Source organism: Lithobates pipiens, unplaced genomic scaffold, assembly GCF_037356315.1.
Source record: "Lithobates pipiens isolate NorthernLeopardFrog02 unplaced genomic scaffold, aLitPip1_a1.2 Scaffold_25, whole genome shotgun sequence".
Lineage (NCBI taxonomy): Eukaryota > Metazoa > Chordata > Amphibia > Anura > Ranidae > Lithobates > Lithobates pipiens.
Genome location: NW_027507787.1, coordinates 161,128,066 through 161,153,636, shown reverse-complemented (window position 1 = coordinate 161,153,636; position 25,571 = coordinate 161,128,066). Strand labels below are relative to the sequence as shown.

The 25,571-nt window shown below is 42.8% G+C and overlaps 1 protein-coding gene across 5 annotated transcripts in view; it reads right to left on the bottom strand.

Moving 5' to 3' along the window:
• The window catches only part of SORCS1 (sortilin related VPS10 domain containing receptor 1), a 1,028,639-nt gene that overhangs the window by 99,066 nt on the left and 904,002 nt on the right, over positions 1–25,571 (bottom strand). For all 5 annotated transcript variants that reach the window (XM_077455080.1, XM_077455083.1, XM_077455081.1 and 2 more), the window contains exons 20-22: positions 10,909–11,042; positions 8,267–8,390; positions 624–736 (exon numbers count right to left, since the gene is read on the bottom strand). In XM_077455080.1, the coding sequence (XP_077311206.1) occupies positions 624–736; positions 8,267–8,390; positions 10,909–11,042 (371 nt within the window). The remainder of the gene's footprint in view (positions 1–623; positions 737–8,266; positions 8,391–10,908; positions 11,043–25,571) is intronic.

The following is a 25,571-nucleotide window of genomic DNA, read 5'->3' as shown; positions in this document are numbered from 1 at the left end:
AGGGGGCTAAATACAAAAGCACGCCACACTTTTCAGATATTTATTTGTAAACATGTTGAAAATCAGTAATCATTTTCCTTCTACTTCACCAATATGTGCCACTTTGTGTTGGTCTATCACATAAAATCCCAATAGAATACATTAAATTTTTGGTTGTAACATGACAAATTGTGGAAAATGCCAAGGGGTATGAATACTTTTTGATGGCACTGTATAACCTTTGATGAAGGAGGATTTGTGAGCCCCAAAATGCATTGGATATACCTTCTGACCTTTCCTTGGCATCATAATCAATAAACATTTATTGGACTTATCCTTGATTTGTAGTGATCTCATCCTTTTATATATGCTAGTCAATATCAGTTTAGCATGCCTTACCAATCACGCTTGATGAATAAGAGCGGCTGACTCTAAAAGTCACTGAGCAAGGATGATAAGTAGAACGTTGGCTGTTTTATATAAACTCCAGCTTGACACTGTGCATAGCGAACTGAAACATTGATGCAGGTTCTGTTGACTGCTTAACAACTTATAAAGTAATGCACAGATTTTTGTGACCCCCGACCCTCCAGCACCATAGGACTGCACAGAAAACAAAATGAAGACCTTCCTTTGACACTTACATACATGAGGGCTCTCTTAATGACACGACCAATGTCTCGTCTCCATTCGGGGATGTCGGGGTTGTAATCATCCAGATTTGGAGAGAAGGACAAGCGGAGCGACTGGAACTGTTCTGGAATTAAGGATTTAGAGAGCGCTGTTAGTGTCTTTTAAGGTGGAGCATTGAAATGAGACCACCATACAGAGGACCCCACCAAACTTCACTTTATATTTTCAATATGGGGCTGAAACAAGTGTATTTCTTAAAAAAAAAAAAAAAATTGCGTAGCTGTTGCACCATTGAGACCCTTGGTACACTTGTTCTCTGTGATTGAGGCAAAATCGAATGTTCTCAGGCTATTTCCTCTACAGGTTGAATGTTGCAGATGTCTGCAAAGAATTCAACTTTGAAAGTGGGACTCTGGGCATAATAAAAAAAAAATTAAAAAAAATAAAGTGATCCAATGCCTCCTCATTGCCTGTTTTAACCACATTTTTGCCAACAAAAGCCATGCAAGTGCATGTATTGCAAGCGATTTCAGGGCATTTGCAGCACTTCCCCATTTACTTGAATGTGTAGGGCATGTGTGATCAACCTGTAGCCCTCCAGCTGTTGCAGAACTACAAGTCCCATGAGGCATTGCAAGGCTGACTCCCACAGGCAAAGGCATGATGAGACTTGTAGTTCTGCAGCAGCTGGAGGGCTACAGGTTAAGCACCCATTTGGTGGGCTTGCTCTAAAACTTTGCCGCAGGTGCAAAGTGAAGCAACGCGACCGAGGCATGTAAACATCCCCACTCACTGCCTATTACATAAACAATAAATGCATCGCTTCGCCTTTTGGCCACTAGGGGCGTGCCCGCAGCATGTGCCGAAGCTGATGCTCGTGCCCAGTGGTGACCGTCGGGCTCCCGTGACCGCTCGTGACTACCAGATCCCAGTTCTTTCAGGGGAGAGGAGAGAGATTGTGTGTTCATACCAAGTATGAACACAGATCTCTCTCTCTTCCTATACAGTCCCATCCCCCCTACAGTTAGAACACACTGAGAGAATACAGTTAACCCCTGGATCGCCCCCTAGTGTTAACCCCTTCCTTGCCAGTGACATTTATACAGTAATCAGTGCATTTTTATAGCACTGATTGCTGAATAATTGTCAATGGTCCCAAGAATGTGTCAAAAGTGTCCAATTTGTCTGCCGTAATATCGCAGTCCCAATAAAAATTGCAGATCTCTGCCATTGCTAGTAAAAAAATAATAATAATAAAAATGCCATAAATATATCCCTTATTTTGTAGACGCTATAACTTCTGAGCAAATCAATCAATAATCGCTTATTGCAATTTTTTTTACCAAAAATATTTAGAAGAATACATATCGGCTGAAACTGAGAAAAAAAATCGTATTTTGGTAAAAAATGTGGGATATTTATTATAACAAAAAGTAAAAGATATTGGGGGTTATTTACGAAAGGCAAATCCACTTTGCACTGAAAGTGCACTTGGAAGTGCAGTCGCTCTAAATCTAAGGGATAGATCTGAAATGAGGGGAAGCTCTGCTCATTTTATCATGTGCAAGCTGAAACCCTGTTTTTTTATTTTCCTTGCATGTCCCCTTCGGATCTACAGTGACTTTACTTCCAAGTGCACTTTCAGTGCAAAGTGGATTTTCCTTTAGTAAATAACCCCCATTGTGTTTTTTTCAAAATTGACGCTCTTCTTTTGTTTATAGCGCAAAAAATAAAAACCACAGAGGCGATCAAATACCACCAAAAGAAAGCTCTATTTGTGGGAAAAAAATACGTCAATTTTGTTTGGGTACAATGTCGCACGACCGTTCAACTGTTAGTTAAAGCGACACAGTGCCGCATCGCAAAAAATGGCCCGGTCATTGAGCAGCCAAATCTTCCGGGGCTGAAGTGGTTAAGATCTCGGTTTCATGTTGAATAGAAGAAGTCAGGGAGTCCGTCCCAGTTTAAATGTTGGACTCTAGGCAGATAACTACAAATGAATAACATTTAACCTGTAGAGGAAATAGCCTGAGGACGTTCAATGCTGTTTTAATCACAGAGAACAAGTGGACTAGCTATGCAAATTTTTATAGGATTTCAACCTCATGTTGAATAAATGAAGTCAAGATTGGAGGAGCCTTTTGGGGGCTAAAGAAGACCGGAGAGCCATTGTGGCGCTGTGCAGTTTTAACCATGAAACCCCAGATCTGGAGAGTTTAGTAGACGGCACGCTGCCGGTTTAGGCAATCAGGCCCCATAAAGTGCATTTTTCTACAATAAAACATACAATTAGACATTTCCAGTAGAGGATACATTGAGACATTGTAATTAAAACACTAAATTATTAATTTAATCCCCCAGACCCCCTTCAGATGTGATTTTAAGCCATATATTTAAACCAATGATTTACAGCTATGAAAAAAACAACATTAAATAAAATAAGTCAAGAGCCGATTATATCCGGCGGTATGCCACCGCGCAGGTTAGTAATTATCCAATTAGGCGTGTGCATGGACTGAATGGTAGGCATTACGCGGCGTAATGGAAAGTTGCATTAATCTGTCTGCTAAAGATATCCATCTGTAGGTTTACTAATGAGCCATAAATCTATGCAGAGAAAATATATATTTTTATTCCTCCCCACAGCGAAAATTGTCCATTGTACTGAAAGTGGTGCTCCGGCCTTCCCTTCAGTCTAGCACAGTTGTAAAGGATCCTCTCCTGTATGGAAACAGCTTACTCCAATTTCACTCCAATTTCACTGCACACTGTGAGCTTCTCCCAATGTGCATGAGAAGCTGCAGCAAGGCATACAAAGCCTCATTTCCTAAGTGAAGGACCTCCAGTGCTGGGACAAGGTCTTCTAGAGAGAGCCCCACACCCCCAAAATGTATGAGCCTTATGTGCCCCCCCCAAAAAAAAAAAAAAAAAAACACAAAAAGCACCAATCTGCATGCTTATCCTCTAAGCATACTGTACTACACCTCCTCCCAAAACAAATCCACTTGCCCTTCAGAAATCCCCCCCAGCACAAATGCCCTCCAAAAAAACAAATCCTCTACCCTTCAAAACCCTCAAATTTCCTCTCCAAGTAGCCCCACACTGCAACCCCCCCCCCCCACCCCTCATCCCCCTCCTAGCTCAAATTTCCCGCCCCCACAAAAAAGTCCCCTCCAAGAACAAATCCTCCCATCTCCCCCCTACCTCAAATCCCCCCCCCCCCCACCACAAAAAATTGCTCCTCCAAGAACAAATCCCCCCATCTCCCTCCTAGCTCAACCCCCCCCCCCCCCCTCCCGAAATTACCCCTCCTAGCACAAATCCTCTCTAAAAAACAATTTCTCTTCCTAGCAGAATTCCCCTCCCCCCCCCCCACCACCATATAGTTACATAGTTAGTCAGGTTGAAAAAAGACACCATTCCATCCAGTTCAACTACAAAAAATAAATAAAAATAAATAATCACCTCTTCTAGTACATACCACCCAAAGACCCCCTCCTAGCACAAATCCTCTTTCCCCATCTCCTCTCCCAAATCTCCCTAAATCACCACTCCTAGAACACCTTCCCAAATTTCCCCTCCTAGAACAATTCTTTCCCCCTGATGCCCCCCAAATCCCCCCCCCAAAAAAAAATCCCCTCCCCCCAATCTCCTTATGGTGCCCCCCACCTCACATGATATCACATTGCCCAGGGCAGCCTCCGCTCCTGCCCAGCCCTTGTCCCGGCCCTGACATCCAGCATCATTTAGCTCTTTCTTCCCCAGCCTGACTGGCCCTGGCCCACCCCTTTTATTTATTGGATTTCAGTTCTTTCAGCCATGGAGGTTCACGATTACAGGTGGGCCTAACCTAGGCTGGTCTGCATTGCAAATACAGTCTTGGAACGCCTACTCCTCCAGACTGACCACTATATTTAGATATTTGCATGACTCCTCCCACTGCTTACATCAGGGCTGAGAGGAGTATTGGGGCAGGGCGCTGTGATGTTTTCAGGACGCTATGTACAGGACTCTGCTGGCCCTCCCACCAGCCATAATCTGCCTGAAATGGTATAGAAAACCACAGAGACCCAGTGATGGCATTATGGGGTCTTAAATAAGGCTCATAATTAAAATAGGAAAAGTTTTAATCAAAAATTGAATTTGCATGTTGAAAGGGGGGAGGGAGCCAAAATGGGTGAGTGTAAAATAACCTGGAAGAGGTACAGCGCTGCATTGGCGGTAAGTCTTCGGGGAATAGTTCTGGAGATCAGGTTAGTATAGCTTCTTAAATTTATTGCTCAGACTAGAACTGGCCTTGAATGGAAAGTTGTACTCAGAGATCACAGACAGATGACCTCCTTCTGAAAATACAAATCGCCTAGCTGTCTCATTTCAGTACTTTGACTTACCAATCAAGCATGCCAGAAAGTCATCGATCTGTTTATTTTTTGCCTTCTCCGATTCCTCTTTCCTCCTCATTAACTTGCTGATAGAATGTTTTAGTAAAACCTTTCCATTTTCATTACATACCGTATTTTATATCCAGTGATGTCCTCACTGAGTCCCTGTGCTTCTCTATGCATGATAGCTGATGGAAGGGGCGGGCAGAGGGGATGTACATAGCTTCCTATGTACGGAAATATCACAGCAACTATGGCGGATGACAGGTCCACTTTAAAAACAAAAAAAGCCATGGATATTGGTGAAGATACCTGCAGGAGCGGTTGCCCCATCCTAGCTATATCCTTTACTGTTACTAGACATGTGCAATGCGCTTCAGACCAAATACAAATTCAGACATATTTGCGGTTATTCAAAGATTTGGATGTATCTGAATCTCCAAATGAAATAGTAATGAATAGTAATACATTTTGTTGACATTCGTTAAAATTAGTTTTGCTTATTTGTTTTCTACTAAATTCCAAATTTTCAGAACAATTAGAATTTGGATCAGTCAAAAAAATGATCGGCTGTTTCGAATTCTGTGTGAAGAATAGCTAGTTATCAAGGAGTGGGACGGAAAACCCACCGTCGTGTCCTTAACAACCAATGATTTATCAGCTGTCAGCTGACTTCCCCAGTGACAGCTAAAATGTAAACAAAACAATGCCCGCAATAGAAAATTCCCCAAAAAACAGTGTGGGGTCCCCATGCCAATATGTAAAAAGAAAATCCATACCAGACCCTTATCCAAACATGAAGCCCAGCAGGTCAGGAAAGGGGGGGGGGGGGGTGTGCTCGCTGAACCATACCAGGCCACATGCCCTCAATATGAGGTGTGGGTGCTTTGGGGCAGGGGGCCTCTGCTCCTCCCACCCCAAAGCACCCTGTCCCCAACCCTGGCTGTTGGCTGTGGGGGTCTGCAGGCAGGGGGCTTATCAGAATCTGGAAGCCCCCTTTAACAACGGGGCCCCCAGATCCCGCCCCCCCCCCATGTGAATGAGTATGGGCCCTACCCATTCACCAGAAATGTGTAAAAAAGTGAATACAGTAAACAAGTTTTTGACAATTACTTCATTAAAAAATTAAAAAAACAATGGGGACAAGGTGCTTTGGGGTGGGCAGATATTAAAAAATAAAAAAACAATGTCCCCCCGATGTAGATCCAACTCACGCTGCCCGCCGCACCACCAAACCCGAAATCGAATGCTCCCCACGGACATTTCTTATATAGGTAAGGGGCAGGGCTAGATGGTAATGCTACCTGGTGAGCCTGCTCTCTTGTGACATCAAGGACCTGGCATGCCCCGGTCGGTGACATCACAAGATGGTAGGTCACCCGCTGAGGTCATCGGGTGACTCTGCCCCTTAGTTATATAACAAATGTCAGATGGAGCAGGCACTCCACGGGAAGTGTTTGTCGAGGCCAGAGGTTTTTTATTTATTTTTTGCTCTTTTTCTATTACTGTAGCTGTTGACTTTTAATATTAGGACACTTACCTGTCCAGGGATCCTGTGATGTCAGCACCCCAGCCGATTTTTCCATTGGCTCTCGGGTGCTGCTGCCACCATTGCTTCTAATGCCCCGTACACACGAGAGGGATTAAGTCTGACAGACCTCCAAAGGAGTTCCGCCGGAGTTCCGACGGAGTTCTGGCGGACTTTTCGACCGAACGGACTTGACCACACACCATCACACCAAACTCCGACGGAGTCGAACGTGATGACGTACGACTGGATTCGACGTAGGAAGTTCCTAGACAGTAGCCAATAGCTGCCCTAGCGTCGGTTTTAGTCCGTCGGAGTAGCACACACACGAGCGGATTTTTCAAAGGGGACCGGGTCCGGCGGAGTTCCGTCGGGAAAATTTAAAGCATGCTTCATTTCTAAAGTCCGTCAGACTTTAGCTTCGCTAAAGTCCGTTGCAGCCCACACACGATCGGATAGTCCGCCGGACTCAGTCCGTCGGAGTTTGGATGTCGAAAAGTCCGCTCGTGTGTACGGGGCATTAGGGAAACTGGCAGTAAAGCCTTGCGGCTTCACAGCCAGTTCCCTACTGCGCATGCACAAAACACACTGCACTTTCTGAGTGGCCCGGCAGAGGGGGAAGGAGGAGGGGGGCCAAAAGTCAAAAACAGGTACCTGCCCCCCCCCCCCCCCACAGGTGCCAAATGTGGCACTGGAGAGGGGGGGGGGCAGATAAGTGGAGCTTCCACTTTTGGGTGTACCAGAAGCTCACAGCAGCAGCAGCAGCAGCAGCTGTAGCTTGATTTAAAGTGTCCCTAAACCCACATCATAAAAAACTATCAATAAATGGTGTATTACATGCTGTTCATAATCACTCAGTCACTATGAGAATAGTTTTCTGTATTCTGCAAAAAAAAAAAAAAAATGGTTGATTCTGTTCTCTATCTCTCCCGTCTATTCATGTCCCCAATTCAGCTAGGGATTTTGCAGAACAGTATCAGCAGCTCTGCACATGCTCAGTTTTCAGTGAGTTTCTATGCTGAGCATTTCCTCCCTATCATATCTGAGCAGCCCATGTGACTATAGAGTCACACATGTGGGCGTATACACAGTGGTAAATGACAGCCCACTCCCTCCCTCCTCCTCCATGCCCACTAACCAGCTAAACACAATGGGGGAGAGATATTACATGTAAATTGATGGAGGCTTCACCTCCTTCTTATTTTAAGACACAGGCTGGAGGGCCAAAACAGAGCCTGTGACTGGCAGAAATCTGCACACACCATGGTATTGCCAAAAATAATACAAATATTTGTATGACAATTTAAAACAGTTTATTGATGTTTATTTCGTTTTACTCTACATTCCAAAGGCTGCTTTTTTTTTCATTTTGAACATGTGACCAGCAGCAGAGAACAGCTCCTTCTGCTTTTGTTCTCCTGCAGACAGCCTAGGAAAGAGCTGGGTCATGTGACAGCTGTATATCGATTAGGAAAAAGGCACTTCGATTTTTTTTTTTATTAAAATAATTACAGTGCCATCATCCACATACAGAAATAGGGACAATGTAGATTAAACCATGTGTGTTTAGTATCACTTTAGCCGCTCATCTACCATGCCATTTATAAATGTACCTTTGCAGACACGTTAATCGATAACAGAAAATACAGGGGAAGGTTTGTCCAGGCTGTACAAATGCAGGTGACATTCGTCGAACGAATGTTTTAAACTAGATGGCTTAGTGTTACTCACATGTCCCACTCACCATATACGGCGATGGTCTTGGTGTCCTGTAGGATGGCGTTGCCTGCAGTCACCTGGACAGTGATGCTGTTCATGCCCTCTACCACGAAGGTGAAGGAGATACTTCTGTCCAGGGTGATGATTGGCTGCAGAGGAAGGACAAAAAAAAAAAAGAGAAATAAGAAATGTAAAAGAAGGGCTGTGCTAACCTGTCTGGATAGAACTCGGAATAATGTATACATCGGATGTATTCTAGAGGTCTAGTCATCGTCTGGAGAGCATAGGCTGAGAGCGCAGCCCTGGGATTCGGCCTGTTATCTTCTGTAAAAACATTGGAGCCATGAGAAATAATTGATGTCCTGGGCTTTTTTTTTTTTTTTGGCACAATCCGCTGTGTGCCTGTTTGCTGGAGAAAGGATAAGAGATTCTTTTAAAGCTGAACTCCAGCTTTCCCTTCAGTCTTGCACTATTGCACAGGCTCCTCTCCTGTACTGAAATGGCTTACTCTGATTTCACTGCACACTGTGAGCTTCTCACTATTTGCATTAGTGAGAAGCTCACAGTGTGGCTGGAGGACATCCAGCATCATTTTTTAGTCATTCAGATTCAAGATAGGCAAAAGATTGAACTTCAGTTTTAAGAAAAAAAAAAAAGGGGCTCTCCCAGAATAATTTTGGGATCATTTTGGGGTCTATTTATAAAAAACAAAATAGCCAGTTGTTCATTGAATCTGCATGTACATTTGTTCTATGTGAATTGTCCAAAAACAAATGTTCTTTAAGCTATAGTCTATCCTGAACAAATGTTGTTTTATGATAGGCAATTGTAAAATACTGCTTTATGGCCACTAGATGGCGCTGGCGATGGAGCACAGGAAATGCAATCTTACACAATAAAGGTATGGGAATGTAATATGTGCATTAGAATATTGCAAGGCTCTGAATGTGTGGCTAGATGTCACTGTAAGGAATGATGGGGGTTGTGGAGTTGATTTGGGACTTAGTGGTCCTGTAGGGGATGACATTTCCAGAGGGGGCTGGGGGGCACAGTGGAACGTTGGGAGGCACTATGAGACACTGTTGGACACTATTGGAGGTTGGGGGCATTGTGGAGGACTGGAGGTTCTGCAGGAGGCTATGAGACACTGTAGGAGGCTGGACAGCACTGTAGAAGGTTGGGGGGGGGGGCGCATGGTGGAGGCCGAGGGCTCTCAGGGACACTAGGTGCCACTATGGCAGGATGTAGGCCACTATGGAAGCTAGAAAGCACTGTGGGATATTGGAGGTAATTGTGGAGTGCTGGAGGCTCTGCAGCAGGCTGTGGGACACAGTGGGAGGCTGAGAGGCAATTTGGAAGGCTGGGGGCTCTGAGGGGGCCTGGGAGCTATGAGAGGGCCTGGGGGAACTAGGGGCCACTATGGACAGTTGTGGGTCATTATGTAAGCTGGGAGGCACTGTGGGAGTTTGGACGGCACTGTGGAGTGCTAGGGGGACTGCAGTAAGTTGAGGGACACTGTGGGAGGCTGGGCAACAATCTGGGGGGCACTGTGGAGGCTGGGTGCTCAAGGGGAGGCCTGAGAGCAATAGGGGCCACAATGGCAGGTGGGAGGCCACTAAGGAAGCTGGGAAGCACTGTGGGAGGCTGGAGGACACTGTGAAGTGCTGGAGGGTCTGAAGCAGGCTGAGGGACACAGTAGAAGGCTGTGAGAGATTGTGGGAGGCTGGGGGCTCTGAGGGGGCCTGGGGACACTAAGGGTCACTATGGGAGAATGGGGACCACTATGGAAGCTGGGAGGCACTGTGGGAGATTGGAGGGCACTGTGGAGTGCTAGAGGATCTTCAGCAAGTTGGGGGATGTAGTGAGAGGATGGGAGGCATTGTGGAGGCTAGGGCTCTAAGGGGGCATTAGGGGCCAGGATGGCAGGTTGGAGGCCACTATGGAAGCTGGGAAGTACTGTGGCAGGATAAAGGGCACTGTGGAGAGCTGGAGGGTTTGCAGCAGGCTGGGGGACACAGTGGGAGTCTGAGAGACAATGTGGGAGGCTGGGGGCACTAATGGGGTTCTGGGGGCACTATGGAAGTTTGGAGGACCACTATGGAAACTGGGAGGCCCTGTGGGAGGTTGGAGGGTTCTGTGGAGTGGTATAGGGTCTGCAGCAAGTTAAGGGATACAGTGGAAGGCTGGGCAACAAAGCGGGAGGCTGGGGGGCACTGTGGAGGCTGGGGGTTCTAAGGGAGCTTGGGGGCACTAGGGGCCACTATGGCAGGTTGAAGGCCACTATGGAAGCTGGGAAGCACTGTGCGAAGTTGGAGAGCACTGTGCAGGCTTGGGGCTCTGAGGGGGCCTGGGGCACTAGGGGCCACTAGGGAGGTTGGGTGTAAGTATGGAAGATGGGAGGCGCTGTGGGAGGTCAAGAGATCCGTAGCTGGCTGCAGGCCCAGGGGAAAGGAGGCCACTATGCTGCTCATGCATTGCATGAATGGGAATTTAGATTACAGTCACAGGGCTGATAATAAAAAAATTCTTATCCCAGTGTAATGACTTAGTCCATTGAGCCTACGGTGTATCAAGAATGCATGTTTTGTCTAAAAATTCATGTCTGAAAGCCGTCCCCATCTCAGATATTTGGGAGGTACAATTTGTACTCTGCCAAGTTGAATGCACCTCACTGTTGTTCCCCAGCCACCAAACGTAGGTCAGGGTCCCCACATTGCTCGGCCACAGCACCACCGACGCGTTCACCTCTTTGTTCTTCGTGGTGACGAAGGGCAGCACCAGATGTATGTGCTCCAAGGGAGCTGTAGAAAAAGGAGAAAAACATTTTTTGTTTGTCACATTAATCTTCCATCGATACATGATAAAAACACCACAGCTGGTAGTTAAGACTTGAAATTAGGGCCCAGAATGCAATGTATCAGTGTGAAATGCTACATAACCGGAGAAATGTGCAGAGCTTAAAAAAGTGTTCAAAATGATCACCCTTTATACGCTGCAACATTGCCCTCTGCTGGTGATCCAACAAAATACATTGCATGGCTTATTTATTTCATATGAGTTTTCAGACTTTCCATGGACTTCTGTGCTAATCCACCACACTTGGTGTAAACCTGTCATCCTGTGTAACAACAAGTGTGGATGGATATATCAATAGGGAATAAGAAGGGAGCGGGAAAGGAGCTATAATGGGCAAAAAGGAGAAATGAAGGAGGCATTGATAGAAGGAAAGGAACGAAAGATAGAGCAAGGGGGAGAGTGAGAAAGAGTGATGGAGAGAGAGGGGGGGATAGAAAGAAGGGGGAGAAAGGGATGGGGGGGGTGGAGTGACAGAGAAGAGGTAGAGAGGGATAGAAAGTGGAAGCAAAGAGTGAGGGAGAGAAGAGGGATAGAGGTATGAAGAGCAGGAGGGAAGAGTGAGAGAAGGATGAAGAGAGGGAGAGAAAATGGAGAGAGGGATGGAGCAAGGGAGGGTAAAGGAAGAGGGATGGAGAGAGGGAAAGAAGAGGTAGCGAGGGATGGAGAGAATGAGAGAACAGGGAGCAAGGAGGGAAGGAGAGAGAGGTGAAGAGAGGGAGAGAAGACAGAGAGGGATGGAGCAAAGGAGATGAGAGAGAGGGAGAGTGGTTAGGAAAGGGGGGAAAGGGATGAAGAGAGGAAGAGGGAAGGGAGAGAGGGATGGAGAGTGTGAGAGAAGAGTAACAGAAGGACTAAGAAAGGGAGAGATAAGGGAGAGGGATGGAAAGAGGGAGGGAAGAAAGAGAGGGATGGAGCAAGGGAGGACAAAGGAAGAGAAACGGAGAGAAGGAAAGATGAGGTAGAGAGGAATGGATAAATTGAGAGAAGAGGAAGAGAAGTAAGATGGAGAGAAGGAGAGATGAAGAGAGAGAGAAGAGTGATGGAGGGGGGTGAAGAATGAAAGGGAAGAGTGAGGGAGAGATGGAGAGAGGGAGTGAAGAGGTAGAGAGATGGAAAAGAGTGAGAGAGGTTTAGAAAGAGAGAGAGAGAGAGAGAGACAACGTGGGAGAAAAGAAAAAGAAAGGGAAGGAAGAGGGATAAAGAAGGAAAGAAGATAGAGAAAGGGCAGAAGAGAGGGAGAGAATAGGCAGAGGGCAATTGAAGAGGGATGGAGAGAGGGAAAGAAAGAAGAGGGAGAGAGGAGAGAGAGCACAAAAAAGAAAAATCAGCACAAAATCTGATAGTGTGTATGGGGCTTTAGGGTCAGGGTCAGGGTGGAGAGATTGAGAGCAGGGGAAGATGGGGGGCAGAGAGAGAGAGATCCAGGGAGAAAGAGAGAGAGAGAGTGATGAACAGAGGGAGAGAATAGGGAGAGAGGGATGGAGAGCAGGAGGGAAGAATACGAGAAGGATGAAGAGAGGGAGAGAAGAGGGGGAGGAATGAAGAGAGGGAGAGAAGAGGGGGGGGGATGAAGAGAGGGAGGGAAGGAGAGCAGGTGGGAAGAGGAGAAGGATGACGAGAGGGATCAAGAGAGGGAAAGAAGAGGGTTAGGGGTTAGGGTCAGGGTTAGGGTTAAGCCCCATACACACTAAGATTTTCTGCTGATTTTTTCCTTCAGGTTTACCAAAACCATATAATATGAGGTCAAACCTTAGGAGTTTCAATTTGGATGCAGTCAGACAGGCCCTTGCACTACATGGTTTTGGTAAATCTGAAGACAAAAATCAGCACAAAATCTGATAGTGTGTATGGGGCTTTAGGGTCAGGGTCGAGAGATTGAGAGAATGGGAAGATGGGGGGCAGAGAGAGAGAGATCCAGGGAGGAAGAGGGAGAGAGGGAGGGAGGGGGAGAGAGAGAGAGAGAGAGAGAGAGAGAGAGAGAGAGAGAGAAGAAAAAGAAAGGTAAGCAAGAGGGATGACAAAGGAGAGAAGATAGAGAAAGAAATGAAGAAAGGGAGAAAATAGGCAGAGGAATGGAGAGAGGGAGAATAAAGGAAGAGGGGCGGAACAAGGGAGGGCAAAGGAAGAGGGATGGAGAGATGGAAAGAAGAGGTAGAGATGGATGGAGAGCCCAGCAAGTCTATTGACTAGAGGCTATAAGATATGCAGAAAGATAGAGATTTCTTTCAGCTTAAACCTTTTTGAAGAAGGGGAAAAAAATAGGCATTTGTTAGCCACTATCACCAAATCCCAAATGCCCGCATTTAAAGGAACACTACTCTTTGTGAGGTATATGCCTGGGGGATCCTTGAATTGGTCTTGTTTCTGTTTCGGGTTTGTGTCTCTCCAGAACACACAGACTCTGGGACTCCAGACCGGGATCCATGTTAAGGGCCTAGAGCAGTGATGGCGAACCTTGGCACCCCAGATGTTTTGGAACTACATTTCCCATGATGCTCCACTATAATGCAAGGTACCAGAGCATCATGGGAAATGTAGTTCCAAAACATCTGGGGTGCCAAGGTTCGCCATCACTGGCCTAGAGGCTACATTTCCAGCAATGACTGCTCGACGCTGTGGGACTCATAGCAGATGTTAATCCCATCAGCTCAAGCCACCTGTTTTTCACCCATTGTTAATTGTGCTAATTAACTCGCTTATTGTCTGCTAGTAAACTACTGTGGGGATGTTGAACTTAATGTGTAGTGTACTTTGTGAGCTCTGTGCTGGCCAGTCTGACCTGGAATGAGATCTCTGATTAATCAAAACATTGTCCAGGTGTTGTTTAATTAACTTAATGTTTATAGTATATGTTGGTTGTTGTTTAGCTATGGTAATAATTATATTCCTGCGTACATTTTGTATTGTTAAGGTAATATGATCAGGAGGGGAATGTCATCCTGTGGGGTAAAAAGGGATGGTATTCGAGATGTGCACTGCCAAAAAAAGTTTTAGTTTCATTCGTTTGTTTTCTTGCTTTTTTCTGAAATTTGAAAATTCGGAATTCGAAAATTCTGAGAAATTTGAAAATCTGAATATCCTAAAATCCAAAAATAAGAAAGGAAAATCAGAGATTTAAAAATAACGAAAATCCAAAAATTTGAAATAATAACTAACTAATAATAGCTACCGTATATACTCGAGTATAAGCCGAGATTTTCAGCCTCTTTTTTGAGGCTGAAAATGCCCCCCTCGGCTTATACTCGAGTCATCGCTGTCTGCCTGCTCGATCAGCGTGTCGAGCAGACAGACAGCGGCCATTCTATAATTCAAAAGCCGCGCCTCCGGCTCCGCCTTCGCCTGTGATAGGCGGAACACTGAATTTCCCAGCAGCCTGTGTTCCGCCTATCACCGACATCGTCTCATCCTCGTACTACGGACGAGGATGAGACGATGTCCGTGATAGGCGGAACACAGGCTGCTGGGAAATTGTGTTCCGCCTATCACAGACAGGGAGGCGCGGCATTTGAACAGGGGAATGGGCGCCGACGAAGAGCGGTGATCCTGGGACGGGACCGGACGGAGGCTCGGCTCGGGACGGGACGGGACCGGACGGAGTCTCGGGACGGGACGGGACGGGACCGGACGGAGGCTCGGGACGGGACCGGACGGAGGCTCGGGACGGGACGGGACCGGACGGAGGCTCGGGACCGGACGGAGGCTCAGGACACAGGTAGGCTGGACACACAAGGCCACACACACACACACACACACACACAGGGATGGATGGATGGATGGACACACACACAGGGATGGATGGATGGATGGACACACACACACACAGGGATGGATGGATGGATGGACACACACACAGGGATGGATGGATGGATGGATGGACACACACACACAGGGATGGATGGACACACACACACACAGGGATGGATGGATGGATGGACACACACACAGGGATGGACAGGCATATCTCACCCTCGGCTTATACACGAGTCAATAGGTTTCCCAGTTTTTTGGGGGTAAATTGGGGGCCTCGGCTTATACTCGGGTCGGCCTATACTCGAGTATATACGGTAACTATTAAATTATAGGTATTGGAATTTCCTTTCAAATTTGGTTGTTAGAGAACGTAACAAATACAAATTTATCTAAAGTTAGGAATTATCCGAAATAATGAATGTCACACCTAAATAAATGGAATGGAACTAAATAGTAATAATACGTTTTATTATTATTATTAGTATTATTATTATTATTGTTATTTATTATTATTAACTCATTACCTTCCATTTGTTTAGATACAGCATTCTTTATTATGGATAATTCTTAACTTCGGATACATTTCTATTCGTTACATTCAATGACAGCCACATTTCAAAAGGAAATTTCAATACCTATTTATCTATAATTTAATAGTTAGCAATAGTTAAGTTATTATTAGTTAGCTTTTTCAGATTTTAGAATTTTCGGGTTTTTGAATTTTCATATTTTTGTTGTTATTTTCAGATTTTCGTTCTTTTGAATTTCCATTCTTATTTTTGGATTTCCAAATTTCAGAAATTTCCAAAATTCAGAATTTTTAGATTTTTGAATTTCAAATTTTTGAAATTTGCAAGTATCTGAAATTCCAAATTTCCACATTTTCAAATTTCCAAAATTTATAATTTGATTTACAAATTTTGAGCATCCGAATTTCCAATTATCCGAATTTCAGAATGTCCACAATTTAGAATTTCCGAATAGTCGTAAACATTTGGAAATTTTAAAATTCGGAGATTGGATTATTTCCAAATGACCAAATTTGTCTAAATCCTTAAAAAAAAAATTGAAAATAAACTAATTGCACATGTCTAGCTAGTATTAGCTCTCAATCTGCTCAGAATGGTTTGGAAGACAGAAGGGGCTGGCTGGCAGACGAAAGTACCTTAGCGGGGTGCCCAAGCAGTTCTGTCACAATTATCCTTAGATGCCACTAAAGCATTTCATAGTGTGGAGTGGACCTATATATGGTGTGTCTTAAAGGAATTTAACTCAGGGGACGAATTTATAACATGAGTCAAATTGTTATATTAAATCCCTATAACTCGCCTTAAAATTATTAATAGCTTCTCAACACTGACTAATGATGTTAAATAGAGGCTAGATGAGGAAGCCCGCTATCCCCCCTTTTATTTGCCTTGGCTTTGGAAGCCAAGGTAGCTGCAGCTAAAAGTGGAATGGTCAAATAGTGGGATTCAGAAGAGGTGATTTGGAGGATAAATTGACATTACAGTATATACAGATGCTGCTTTGTTATTCTCAGGTGACACAACTACAGTGCTGTGAAAAAGTATTTGCCCCTTCCTGATTTATTTTATTTTTTGCATATTTCTCATACTTAAATGATTCAGATCAAATAAATTTTAATATTACACAAAGATAACCCGTGTAAATCCAAGATGCAATTTTTAAATATTTTTTTTTAATCTATTAGGTGAAAAGGCTGTTCAAACCTGCCTGGCCTTATGTGAAAAAGTAATTGCCCCGTCCCATGCTGAATCATGAATGAACTGTGATTAACCACAGTTTTTTGGAAAGCTGAGTTAAATTTCACTTGCCACACCCAGGCCTAAATACCGCCAGACCTGTTGAATCAAGAAGTCACATAAATAGAAACTGTCTGACAAAGTGAAGTACGTTAACAGATCACAAAAAGCCACACATCATGCCACAATCTAAAAAAAAAAAACAAGAACAGATTAGAAACAAAGTAATGTACATGTATCGGTCTAGGAAGGATTTCAAAGCCATTTCTTAGGCTTTGAAACTCAAGGGAAGCACGGGAGAGCCATTATTCACAAATGAATATCATTTGGAACAGTGGGGAACCTTCCCAGGTGTGGCCGGCCTACAAAAATTACTCCAAGAGCCTGACGGCGTCTCATCGAGGAGGTCATAAAAGAACCCGGAACAACAACTAAAGAACTTAAGGTCTTGCCTTAGTTAAGATTAGTGTTCATGATTCAACAATAAGAAAGAGATGGGGCAAAAATGGCATCCATGGGAGAGTTCCAAGGCCAAAGCCACTGCTGATCAAAGAGAACACAAAGGCTCATCTCATATTTACCAAAACACATCTTGATGTGAAACACAACAGCGAGTCCACCTCCAAATGGTTCAAAACAAAGAAAAATTTAGGTTTTGGAGTGGCCTAGTTAAAGCACAGACTTAAATCCAATTGAGATGCTGTATCATGACCTTACAAAGGCCGTTCATGCTGGAAAACTCTCAAATGTGGCTGAATTAAAACAATTCTGCAAAGAAGAGTGGGCCAAAATTGCTCCACAGAAATGTGAAAGACTCATTGCCAGTTATCGCAAATGCTTGATTGCAGTTGTTGCCGTCAAGAATGCCACTACCTGTTATTAGGTTTAGGGGCAATTGCTTTTTCACATAAAGGTTTGGACAGCTTTTTTGCCTTAATAAATGAAACCATCATTTAAAAACTGCATTTTGTATTTACTCTGATTATCTTTGTGTAATAATAAATTTTGTTTGATGATCTGAGGCATTTAAGTGTGACAAATATGCAGAAAAATGAAAAATCGGAAAGGGGGCAAATACTTTTTCACATCATTGTACATCTATAGAACAAACAAAGAAAACTGATACGCTAATGTGCATGAAAATCATAAGAGATAAATCAAAACAAAGTTCATATCCAGAAAGAAATCATGAATATCCTTCAGTGAAGTATGTAAGAATTGAAATCCAAAAATCTGCCACAGATTCCAGACACCACTACTGTGCCACCACTTTAGGTACCAAAGTTAATGGACTATTAGTAATAAAAAGTCACATGCGCTTGTATTAATACCTTGTTTAGACTCCTCTAGAACGTGTCCATGCACTAATAAAAGTGATTCTGTTGGCTTGTAATTTTAACATAAATTTTTTATCATTTTCAACATAAAAATAAATGTTAATTCATTTACTTTTATATTTTGATATTTTAAGTACCATACGTCATTTTCATTAGTTCTTAAAACACACATTTTACATTTACGAAAATAATGTACAATATTGAGTAATCTAGACAAAACTTACAGAGTTACATTTACTTAAAAAAATTATCTTTTCATTTGACTGAAACTGCAGGACGTGCAACCGTACGAGTTTTGATGCTGTATATTTTAAATAGTTTGACGTCTTCTGGAACTTTGAAAACCTGCACAAGGCAGTTCCCATATGTTTGAGGTCCATCAGGACAAAAGAGTGCCACCAGTGACAAGAATTTTTTCAAGTCACTACAAGCCTTGAAATAGCATTTAAAGGTATAGAATGAACATTGAACACATTATCATTCACATTCTTTAAATGTTGCTTCAAGCCGAGGTCCACCCTAAAGTGGACCTTCCGCTCATTGGAATCCTCCCCCCCTCCGGCGCCACAATTGGCACCTTTCAGGGGGGAGGGGGGTGCAGGTACCTGTACAGTACAGGTATCGGCACCCACTTCCGGCATAGATTCTGCAGAAGGTACACCCCTTTCCGCAGAATCTAAGCCCCTTTCCGAAAGTCCCCCGCTGCCTGCTGGGAAACACACGGATCCCAGAGACAGCGGGGACCATCCTTATTGCGCAGCGCGACTCGCGCATGTGCAGTAGGGAACCGGGAAATGAAGCCGAAAGGCTCGACTTCCTGATTCCCATACCCAAGATGGCGGCGGCAGCACCCGAGAGACGATCGAGAGATCGGCTTCGGGTGCCGACATCGCGGGCGCGCTGGGCGGGTAAGTGTCACTATTTTAAAAGTCAGCAGCTCTAGTATTTGTAGCTGCTGGCTTTTAAAAAAAAAAAAAAAAATGGCGGACTCCCGGCGGACTCCCGCTTTAACATACCATCCAACATTTTTATTTTATTTGCTGATTAACATACTTATAATAAATGGACCTAGGTTGTATACACCTATTGAGACAACTTGTGCGCATTCAAAGTTTGCGCTCACTGCATTCGTCAGAACACAACCAAGATGCAGGGACCGCCGGTTGTTAAGCTTAAAAAACTATTTTGTGCCACAAAAATTAATGTTTCAGCTGCTTCGGTTTTTGAGATATTGGAATTCAAATACAGATTAGGTAACATCAAGCCCCGCACACTTTGCACTCAATGTTATTAAAATTTAAAAACAAAGATAGTATTTGTTTGCACTGCATCTGTGTTGATTTGTGCTGCAAAAACAAACGTATGTGCTGGTTTGGTTTCAGAGATATTGTGCATTAGTGCTCATGCACACGGACGTTTTAAAAAACTGGCTGCAAAGCTAGCTCCGATGCCTGGAAAAATCGGCATTAAAAACGCGATTTTTACCGTGTTTTGCATTGGCGTTTTTGCGCGTTTTTTAGCGTTAGCGTTAAGTAGCGTTTTTAAAGAAACACATCTCTTGGCTATAGCACTCAGAAAACAAAGAAAATATGTTGCGTGTTTTCCCGCGATTCGCGTTTTTACAGCTCTAGCTCTGCGCCACGGAACACACTGGTCCCGGGTTTTTTTACAGCTTAAAAACGCCTATGCCATTTGCAGCTCAAAAACGCCTAGGTGGGCATGAAGCCATAGACTAACATGGACAGGCGTTTTTAAGCTGCAAAAAACGCTCAAAAAAGCGGCTGTAAAAACGTCCGTGTGCATGAGGCCTTATAGTTCATGAAACCTCTCCCACTTTGCACCATGTTATTATATTTTAAAAACAATTTGTTTGTGCTGATTTGTACCACAAAAACAAACTGTTTGTTCGGTTTTTGAGATATTGGATATTCAACGTTAGATTATGTACCCTAAAGTCCCGCCCATTTTGCACTATGTTATTACATTTCAAAAACAAATATACCATATTTATGATGCATTGGCAGGAAAAACAAGCCTATTGGTATAGTGCATTTTTCATATAGCACTCTCATTTTGTATCAAAGAATGATTATGGGACTCATTTATACATTTAGCCTGAGCTACCCTGACAACCTAAAATATACCTAAAATATAATACGTTTTTCAGAAGATCTTTTTAGAGCTAGATGTGGGGAATCTGTCTTCAAAAGTTCACACTTTAATCGCTTGTCGACCAGCCACCATCATTATACTGCGGCAGGTCGACTCTCCTGCGCAAACCGCTATAGGTGTACGTTGGTCTTTGCACAGGAGATAACGGGCACGCACGCGGGACCGTGCCCACGGGTCTGTTGGACTCGATGTCCATGATCACGGTATACAGAGGCAGAACAGAGATGTGCCTATGTAAACAAGGCAATTCCCATTTTGCCAGATGACATATCAGCGATCTACTGTTCCCAGTGATCGGGAACAGCTATCTCTCTCATGTCCCTGGTAGCCCACCCCCCCATACAGTGAGAACACAACCAGGGAACACACTTAACCCCTTTATTGGCCCCTAGTGTTAACCCCTTCCCTGTCAGTGTCATTTATACATTGATCAGTGCATCTTTATAGCACTAATCTCTGTAATAATGTCACTGGTCCTCAAAAATATGTAATTTGGGGGTCAGATTTGCCCACTGCAATGTCCAAAGTCCCAGATCACCGCCATTACCAGTAAAAATAATTAAAAAAATTAAAAGTCCCTAAATCTATTGCATAGTTTGTAGACGTGATAACTTTTTCGCAAACCAATCAATATATGCCTATTGGTTTTTTTTTACCAAAAATATGTAGAACAATATATATCAGCCTAAACTGATGCATACTTTTTTGGGGGATATGTATTATAGCAGAAATGAAACAAAATAGTTTTTTTCAATTTTTTTTTCAAAATTGTCAGTCTTTTTTTGTTTATAGCGAAAAAAATAAAAACTGCAGAGGTAATCAAATATCACCAAAAGAAAGCTCTATTTGTGGGGGGGGGGGGGGGGGGGGAGAAAGAATTTTGTTTGGGTACAGTGTTGCAAAACTGTACAATTGTCAGTTAAAGCGATGCAGTGCCGTATCGCAAAAAAATGGCCTGGGGTAAATCATTCCGGGGCTGAAGTGGTTAAAGTGCAAATTAATTTCCTAAAAGGCTTTAAAAAAAGTTAATATATTCTGTATTCTATGTTCTTTACAGATATACTGTATATACATGTGTTTCAGTTTGATTTGTTAGCTTAGAAAGTCATTTTTTTGTTTGTTTTTAATGTTTACATTTACATTTGATGCTGCTTTAATAATATTACATTTGTAACACTTTAGAAATAATACATGTTAATTTGTTTTGAAAGCCTGTTTCATGAGACTATTCCTTTAAAAAAAACAAAAAAAAACATACTATTGTATTATTTGTATATAATATATGAAATACATTTGGAAAATAAGTTTTACCAACTTAAAAACATTGAGTAAGTTACAAGTTGATATCACTTAAAACTAAGTAACTAAGGTGTCCTTTTATGAAGCAGTGCAAGTGCCACGCATGCTCAGATCAAATTCCTACATCAAAGCTATTGGCTACTAGTCCCATCATAACGAAATTACGTCATCACGTTCTGAATGATCGGCATAGTCCGACCGTGTGTATGCAACAGTTTCGGACAAGATCCGACGGGCAAAATCCGACGGACAAAATCCGACGGATTTGGTTGGCAGAATGTCCGACCGTGTGTACAGGGGCTAATACTGCAATCTCGTGAGACTTTACGAGATTACAGTACTAGAAATTTACCAATACACAGAGATGTCAATGTGTGATAAATTATCACAGCTCAATACACTGACACACGGTGTGATTAATGTTAGTAAAATAAAGAGTCCCCCTACATAATATATACATGTATATACACACAGACATTATATATACACATGTATATACACACACATGAGAGATATATATATATATATATATACTGTATATATATGTATACAAATAAATATGACAGGTGTACATGGTTACAGTGTTGGGGGGTCTGAACGAGGCATAAGGAAGTTAATTATCTTCCTCTTTCCCCCTCAGATCCCCTCTTCACTCCCCGATTCTCCACCTCTGAGCTGGTGAATCGGGGAGTGTGAATTCTGACACAGATCGCCAGTGAAGCACTCAGATTGCAGCTTCATAAACTGGCCATTACTGTGTCATTCAATGAGGATTCTCAGTGTGCGGAGATAATCGGCGGGAGAACCAGTTCAAATACTTCTCCCCCCGATTATCTCTGGTTCATAAACTGTTTATGGGCTGTGATCAGCCGCGATCCTCTGGATCACTGCTGATCACTGCTTCATAAACGGACACCTAAGTAAGTAACTAAGTAATAGGTGTGTACACAGTGGTGTAGTGTTTAGCACTTTCATCTAGCAGCAAAAGGGTCGCTGGTTTGAATCCTGACCGCAACACTCCCTGCCTGTCGTTTGCATGTTCTAACCTGTGCCTGAGTAGGTTTCCTCCCACACTCCAAAGACATGCTGGTAGAGTAATTGGCTCCTGTGTAAATTGACCCTAATATGTGTATGTATGAATGTGATTTAGGGATCTTAGATTGAAAGCTCCTTAAGAGCAGGGACTGATGTGAATGCACAATGTATATGTAAAGCACTTCGTAAATTCACAGTGCTATATAAGTACTTGAGATAAAGTTAATGTATGTGTTCCTAACTTAAACTTTTCTATAAACTGGAAAAATTTAGTTGGCTTTACTTGAACTAATGGTCTATAAACTGGAAAATTGAGTTGGCTTTATTTGAACCTATGGTCTATAAACTGGAAAAAATTGAGTTGGCTTTACTTAGAATTATAGTTCCAGACAAGTTAAGGTATGTATTCCTAACTTAAAACACTATGGTCTATAAATTGAAAAAAATTGAGTTGGCTTTACTTAACAACTAAGTTGAAAACATGGAAAGTCTAATGAGTCAGACAAAATTAAATTTGGTTGACAGGACTTAGAAAGCTGATGGAAATAGTTCATTTTAGTACATTTTTAGACCCAGCACAATATTTTTTACAGTGTAGCTTCAGATTAACATGGTGGATATCCACAGCATCTCATCAGAACTGGGCAGAAAATTATCAGTGGTTATGTTCAATCAGTTCCACCTTTTACAACAACTGAAATGTGGGATGAGAGGAGGTCACTTCCCAGTGTGGAGATCTAATAATCTGATAATACGCACAGTTCCCGGACACTGACCCCAGGAGCTCACACTCCATAGTGCTCTCCTCTCTGCTTGCAGCAGCAGGCAGAGAGGAGATTTCCTGGGGTCAGTGTGTGGGGACTGTGCGGATTATTGAAACCTCCATGCTGGGAAGTGTCCTCCTCCCATATTTCAGTTGGGAGCTCCCAACTGAACCCCCGATTCCAGGTCACCTGATCGCTGCATTAGCCTCTGATTGGCTACCACAGTGATCAGTCACTGGGAAATCCACCTCTGTGCTTGTCTCTCTGTGAATGGAGGGGAGAGATACTTTGTATCTCTCTCTCCTTGCAGAGAGAGAAAAAAAAAACTGTAAAAAAATAAATAAAATAACAAATAAAAGAAAAAAGAAAGAAAAAATAACTGGAGCAAGGTTTGATCTAGGTCAGTGCCAGGGTCAGTGCGTGGGTCAAGTTTGGGTCAAAGATTAATGTCAGGGTCAGTATATTTTGGGCATGATTTTTATTATTTTTTCAATTAGTATCAGTGTCAGTGTGTTTTAGGTAAGATGAATAAAAGCAAAATGTGCACTATTGTTTCTGGGCTGTGGTATTGCTGTGATTGTCAAGAGTAGGAGAATTTATTGTGTGTTGATTTTTGGTGGTAGGTTATGGTAGTAGCAAGAAATATACAGTTAAATTTTTTTAAAAAAATTATTGTTTTTTTATTATTGTGGGCCAGTTTTCCTTTGATAACAGTAAAAAAGAAAAAAAGAAAAAAAGAAAAAAAAAAACCAGGAGATATCCTTTACCATTTACCACCAAATGAAAGCCCAATTTGTACTGAAAAAAAAAAAAAACAAGGTATAATCCACCTGGATGCACAAAGTAGTTAGGATGATGTGTACGTTTTTTGTTTACTAACACGTCAAAGTTGCAAAATTGTGCTTAGGCATTAAGATTTATTTTACCTTTGGGCATGAAGGGGTTAAGACAAAGAGAGGGAATGAGAGAATAAGGCAGAGAGCATGAGAGAGAGGGAGAGAGATAATGAAAGAGTGAGAGAAGAGAGAACCAAGAGGAAGAAACCAGGAGGACAAGACAGAGAGAGAGAATAAAGAGGGAGAAGAGAGGGATGCAACGAAGAAGGGGGTAGGAAAAAGAGTGGAAATAAGAATGGAGAATGGAGAAGAGGAGGTGGAGAGAAGACACAAGGGGAATGATCCTCAGTTCACAGATCTACTTGAGATCCTTTATCATTTTTCAGGATAAACTCTGTATCAAAATGTTCAATTTGTAGAGCAAACTATAACATTAGATAGAAACTATATTATCCTGTGCACCAGTACAAAAGAAAACTAAGAAATAAAGTGATAAAATCACCCTAAGTTAGGATGTGAAAGTACTGTGCTACTATAAAAATAAATAAAAAATAAACAATGATTTCCTATGTGTGTGTGATACAATAAATTAATGTGATAGAGTGATTCAATAATAATATAAAACATTAATCCAAACAACATTTTGTTGCATTAGTCTAATAAAGTTCATAAGCAACTGTGAAATCCAGTGACAAAACACTTGCAGATATGTGAAATCCAGTATTCAGTTTTAGAAGAAGAGAAAAGTGCATATATCACTTTAAAATTCAGTATGGCTGGGGACGAATGACTGGGGGCCCAATGGGGGCGCAGCTATCCGCCCCAGCGACACTGAATACTGTATTTTAAAGTGATATACAGTATGGACTTTGCTCTTCTTCTAACATGTGAATGGGATTTTTTGGTTTGGTCAATAAAAATAGTGGTGAGCACTATGCTGGTTTCTATTGTTTTTTGAGCAGGTGAAGTCTATTGATCCATCCACCCAACAGCTGTTGATGATTATCAGAGTCCCAGAGGATGTAACAGTGAAGGTGTGTGGAAAGGAGCACCTGTTATTCAATAAAAGGCAAGTAGGAAGGTTAATTTGTGGTCGTTTAATGAAAGAAGCATCAAGTTAACAAGCCAATGTGTTTCGGGGGGAACAAAGACTCCCCCTTTGTCAGGGCTGCTGCTGTAAGCTGATGGTAAATAGGAAAGAATCACAAATGGGTGTGTCAATATCACCAAGATCGGAATGATATGTGTCCACCGTGTTGGCAGAGGCAGCATGGGATGAGGGGAGATAACAGGACCAGGCTTGGGGATGGCCCAGCTGAGGATGTAAAGATCTGATTGATCATATGGGAGATATGGGAGCTTGATTTGACCTCTGTTATGGGGGAGGGAGAAAAAAAGGAAAAGGGGTAAGGAAGGGAGAGAGGTGTGTGTGTGTTTTTATTTATTTTTGACACTTTTTTTGGTGAATGAGTAGGGGTATAAATGTACCTCAATTTGTTCACATGGGGAGGCAGA